Genomic DNA, 2,251 nt, shown 5'->3' on the forward strand with positions numbered 1-2,251 from the left:
CTCTCTCTCTCTCTCTCTCTCTCTCTCTGTCTCTGTCTCTCTCTCTCTCTCTGTCTCTCTCACTCTCTCTCTCTCTCTCACTCTCTGTCTCTCTCTCTCTCTGTCTCTCACTCTATGTCTCTCTGTCTCTCTGTCTCTCTCTGTCTCTCTCTCTCTGTCTCTATCTCTCTATCTTTCTCTTTATCTGCATATTCTTCTTCCTTTGTCTCTCTCTGTCTCTGTCTCCTTTGTATCTGTGTCTCCTCAGCTGTCTCTCTGTCTCTGTTGTTTATTTGTCTTTGTCTTTTTCTGTCTCTGTCTTTGCAACATCCCTCTTCTGACTGTCTCCTTTTGTCTCTTCTGTTGTCTCCATCACTCCTACTCACTCCTCTGAGGGTTTAGGGTTTAGGGTTTAGGGTTTAGGGTTTAGGGTTTGCGTGCAGACCTGAAGGACACAGAGTTGTTTAATGAGTGGAAGGCTCAGGGCATTCTGCGTACAGTAGAAAACCCTAACAGCGAATCTGGGGAGCCAGAAGGTGGGGTCTGCTGCTGCTGCTGCTGCTGCTGTTGCTGTTGCTGCTGCTGCTGTGCTGCGGCATTCTTGTGGCTTCACGAGCTGTGGAGACAGCCCGGAGACGGCGCAGCTGGTTTATCCATCGGGTTGCATTCCTAGGGTTTAGGGTTTAGGGTTTAGGGTACCGGAGGCAGGCGCAGCAGCAATAACAACAACCCGACTCTCTGCTGTCTCTGCTGCAGTGGAGCTGCCGCAAGTATTGGTTGATGGTGTTGTGCTGGGGGGCGAGCACGAGCTGCAGGAGCTGGAGGAGGACGGGGACCTCGGTAAACCCTAAACCCTAAACCCTAAACCCTAAAACCTAAACCCTAGGCCTGACTGCTGTTTTTGTTCTATTTATGTTTGCCGTGGATGCTGCTACTGCTGCATTTAAGCAGTAGCTTCGTTCGCTGCTGCTGCTGCTACTACTACCTCCTCTGCGCGCTGATGCTGTTGCTGCCTTCTGCTTGCGCTGCTGCTGCTGCTGCTTCTCTTGCTGCTGCTGCTGCTGCTGCTGCTGCTGTTTGCTGCAGATTGGATATTTGCTCGGGCTGCATGCCCTTGCTGCTTGCACGAGAAGTCTCCTGAGGCGTCTAGCTGCGGGAGTTGTGGGGCTGTGTTTACTTCACTAGTACCTGCTGCAGCAGTAGAAGCAGGACAGGTGCAGCAAATGCTGCAGGGTTATATTTATAATTCTTTAGAGCAGCAAAGCTCAGGCGAAAAACTTAAAGAACGATGGGCGTCAGGGCTACAGCCAGTAGACTTTGATATTGAGAGCACAAAGAAGCAAGACACAGAAGAAGAAGCACAACAATAAACCCTAACTGCTGCTGCTGCTGCTGCTGATGATGATGATGATGCACACAGTGATGCTGTGCATGCTGTAGCGGGGGCTGCTGCTGCTGCTGCTGCTGCACACAGTGATGCTGCGCATGTTGCAGCGGATGCTGCGGTGGCTTCTGCTGCTGCACACTCTGCTGCTGCTTATGCTGCACTTTTGCTGCATCTGCAGCGCTGCCACATGCTGCTGCAGCTGCTGCAGCTGCTGCAGCTCGCAGCAGAGGGCATTCATTTAGTTGTCCCCTTAGGACAGAGAAGAATCGCTTGCATCTGCTTGCATGCAGCAGCAAATGCAGCAGTATGTACACCGCGCTGCTGCTGCAGCGGTGATTATTATCAGCCGGTGCTTCTTGGAGACAGCACTAGAACGCGGGGCTTGGAGGCCCAGCAGCAGCGGAAGCAGCAGCAACAGCAGCAACAGCAGCAAGAGCTGCTGATGATGCTGCCGCTGCTGCTGCCCGCTGCTGCTGCTCAATTTGCAGGTGCAGCACCTGCCGCAGCTGCAACCCCCGCAGCCGCAGCACATGCACCAGCTGCAACCCCTGCAGCAGCAGCCGCAGCACATGGAGCAGCTGCAGCGCCTGCAGCATATGCAGCAGCTGCAGCAGCAGCACCAGCACCAGCAGTAATCAGTGCTGGAGACAGTCTTAAAGACAGCCTTAGGGTGTGTCCCCTCAGGCTGTGGGGCTTCGTCTGCTGCATGCGCCCCTTTCTTATCTTTTTCTGGGGTTTGTTTGGGGCTGCAGCAGCCACAGCAGCTAATGGAGACTTACAAGCAAAGAAAGAGACAGAGGAGACAGGCTGAGAGACTAATATAAAAATATATCGTAATTATGTAACATCTTTCATTTGCATATATACTATATAGAGTAAATGTAG

At 52.5% G+C, this 2,251-nt stretch overlaps 1 protein-coding gene across 1 annotated transcript; it reads left to right on the forward strand.

Moving 5' to 3' along the window:
• Positions 1 to 422: 422 nt before the first annotated feature.
• Positions 423 to 1,349, forward strand: EAH_00063300 (hypothetical protein, conserved; the record flags this gene model as incomplete). The annotated part of the gene is made up of 3 exons (XM_013393136.1): positions 423 to 515; positions 688 to 819; positions 1,165 to 1,349. Coding segments are annotated over 3 exons (410 nt in total), but the record flags the coding sequence as incomplete, so codon positions are not given.
• Between the last annotated feature and the right edge of the window lie 902 nt (positions 1,350 to 2,251).

This window comes from Eimeria acervulina, genomic scaffold, assembly GCF_000499425.1.
Source record: "Eimeria acervulina Houghton genomic scaffold, Eah_scaff1808, whole genome shotgun sequence".
NCBI lineage: Eukaryota > Apicomplexa > Conoidasida > Eucoccidiorida > Eimeriidae > Eimeria > Eimeria acervulina.